This window comes from Arachis stenosperma, chromosome 10, assembly GCF_014773155.1.
Source record: "Arachis stenosperma cultivar V10309 chromosome 10, arast.V10309.gnm1.PFL2, whole genome shotgun sequence".
Classification (NCBI taxonomy): domain Eukaryota; kingdom Viridiplantae; phylum Streptophyta; class Magnoliopsida; order Fabales; family Fabaceae; genus Arachis; species Arachis stenosperma.
In genome coordinates this window covers 2933616-2936594 of record NC_080386.1, presented here as the reverse complement: position 1 = coordinate 2936594, position 2979 = coordinate 2933616, and the positions used below count along the sequence as shown (strand labels likewise).

Here is a 2979-nt window from a genome sequence, read left to right as displayed (position 1 = left end):
CGGTTCTAGTTGTGATTCAAGAAGAGTTAGATCTATCCAATTACATTTCAATGACCCTGATAATAACATCTCCAATGTATTAAAGGGATCTCCAATGTGGGTGAATATGGCATTACACTGTTATATTAAACTAGAACAGAAATGAAAGCACCATGTGAACTAGAAGCCCACAGATGAAAAATCCATAGTAACAGAATATATATGATGATGATGAGAATATTAACAAACTACTTTACAACCAGAATTCTTCCTGGGCCAGCACCAGAGGAATGATTCTAAATAAGTGGTTGTGATTAAATTGTGTGGCTATCAAATCCATATTATATCATTGCTCCAACAAACTCATACAAACATATCCTCAAGAATCTTCCATCACATTCTCTATGTCAGTTCAGTTTTGCTGGAGTAGACCCCATTTCAACAATCATAATACCACTAAAAACTCTCTATGATCACTCTCTCATCATAGAAATATGGAAATGTTTATGAAACAAAAGTATCTATAAAGATAAAAGAAATATTTTTGTTTTAATATATAAGTCATTTTGTAAATTTCATTCACTAAAAATACAAAGAAGATAAATTTTAGAATAATTTGAATAGTTTTACTGATTTTACTAAATAGGCCTCAAAAACCTTAATTAGAAAAAGTTGATAATAATGCTAGATTACTTGCATACATCATATACCATTTTATTACAAATTAGAGGAAAAGATAAAGAAAGAAACACAGTGGATGATTGCAGTTAATGGGACCCCTTTTGCTTGAAGCTGAAGCTGAAAACTAAAACAAGACAGCTTCAGATTACTGCTTCTTTTGTGAGAATTACAGGTGAAGAAAGATCAGATAACATGCTCCTTCTGAAAAAAAACAAGAACACTTACTAATCTCTATTAAAACACAAAAACACCCCCAATAATTAAAAAAAAACTAATTATTAATCTATATATGGACATATATATAACTGTGTCACTTCAATTTTTTTTCTCTGTCTTCTTTTTTCCTCTAATTTCTTGCTCTCAAGGTTTGATATCAGAATCATCCCAAGGAACATTTAGATCAGTTGAGACCAAAGGATCAAGGTCCTCCCAACCCCAATAATTTGAAGGCATTTCCATAGCAACACTTGTTGTTGTAGCAGGTAATGGAATCTCCCATAGGTGTGTGTTAGTACCATTGATGGTTGTCTCCTCCATTGTCTTAAACTCTTCTCCACCATAGCTATAAATATTGGAAGCTGAAACTGAACATGGGTTTGCATCAAAACTAGAACTTGATGTTGTTGAGAAGGGAAAGATTAGACTTTGACTCTGAGGAAGATTCAAAGCTGATGATGATGAACTCAGAAACATTCCACTACCACCAAAGTCCTTAACTTCTGATAGATTATTATTATTATTCTGTTGTGGTAGCAAGGGTGGTGGACGAATCATAGATTGGTAAAGAGTAGCAGGAGGAGGAGGAGGAAGAGGACGATTACTCTGAGGTTGAACTTCCATTTTTCCACCACCACCATTTAAGGTGGTAACAGTGGTAGTGGTGGTGGTGCTAATAGAAGTAGTGGTTGTTGATTTCTTGGTTGGTCTCTTATTCTTTCTTCCACCTCCAACAGGAACATTGCGGAGAGTTCCACCTTTAGTCCAGTGCCTCTTGCAAGCTCTACAGAAATGGCGAGGCTGAGACTTGTTGTAATTGTTGTAGTAACAAAACTTTGTGTTTGTTGAATCACATCTTGGACACCTCAAAGGCTCTAATATTGGTTGCTGCTGCTGAATTTGTTGTTGCTGCTGTTGTTGTTTCTTCATAGTAGTAATCTTTGATGGTAGCTCCAAGTTTTGTGATGATTGCAACAAGGCCTTGTTCCAATCAAGTTCTGTACTTGAAACCTGCTTAGAACTCAAACCCATAATAATAATCTCAAAAGAAAGAAAAAGCACTATCAGCAAAAACAAGTGAGTTTATTATTATGTATATCAGAAGAGAGGAACTTTACTAAATCTGAATTCTTAATTATTAGCCCTTAGATTGAGGTGGTAGAAAATACATGAATGTGAATGATATCAAGAAGAACAAGTTGCTGATTACAGTCCAAAGAGTGTGAAAGTGAATGGAACTTGGTGACAATAAGTTAGAGTGGTTTGATTGAAGGAGAGGCCTAAGAAGAGAATAAGAAGTGATGAGCATGTCTTTTCTTTCACTTATCTAATGCCTATTTAATTTATGATCTTATCTTGTATCTCTAAAAAGGAGCAAAAATAATAATTAACATAACTACAACAACAATATCAGAAGAAAGAATTAAATAAAGAGATTAAGAAGAGATTGATCACAAGTTATATGAGAGTGGAGAGAAGGTTATTATCAAGTTTTTATGCAGGGTTTGTTAAGAAGCTAGGCTAATTTGGTTTCTCTCCACATAGTTATATGTTGTAGAATTAAAGTGGGAAAACAGAGAGATACTTAACCCATAAGGGTGAAGGTGGGTGCTTGCCACGTGGAATGTTTTAGGCCATTGATAGTGCTCTCTTCTGTGTATGTTTTGGCTGTAAAAGGAACAACGTAGACGTGCATGATGCTGCTATATATGCTATAATTATTTAACAATATGATACAGATTCATCCTTATTTTTCTTGTATTTTTTTTCCCACTCAATCTTCTATTATATGTTTACACACACCATTGAGTATACCTCTCACTTTTAATTTATACTTTAAACGGCAGTTTAGTACTTCAGCATTATATTCCGTAGTAAAGTATATTTTTTGTTTTTGAAGTTTGATAAACGTTTTAAAAATATTTTTAAGTTTTATTTTTTTAATTTTGTCCCAAAAATTTTTAATTTGTATCAAATATATTTTGGATGGCTAATTTTTCAAAAAATTTAAAATCAATTTAACAACAATTTCATAAGAACAACCCTTAATACAAGTAAATCAAGTATAATTTTTCATGCATTATTGTTAGATTGGTCTTAATT

The 2979-nt window shown here is 33.0% G+C and overlaps 1 protein-coding gene across 1 annotated transcript; it reads right to left on the bottom strand.

Annotated features, from left to right (window-relative positions):
- Positions 1-856: 856 nt before the first annotated feature.
- LOC130954797 (dof zinc finger protein DOF3.1-like) lies at positions 857-2407 on the bottom strand. Its single transcript, XM_057881561.1, has one exon. The coding sequence runs from the start codon at positions 1906-1908 to the stop codon at positions 1021-1023; it is 888 nt and encodes a 295-aa protein (XP_057737544.1). The 5' UTR covers positions 1909-2407; the 3' UTR covers positions 857-1020.
- Between the last annotated feature and the right edge of the window lie 572 nt (positions 2408-2979).

What these genes read in the sequence shown, in the direction of transcription:
- LOC130954797 (XM_057881561.1), bottom strand. Translation starts at nt 1,908, where the DNA reads ATGGGTTTGAGTTCTAAGCAGGTTTCAAGTACAGAACTTGATTGGAAC.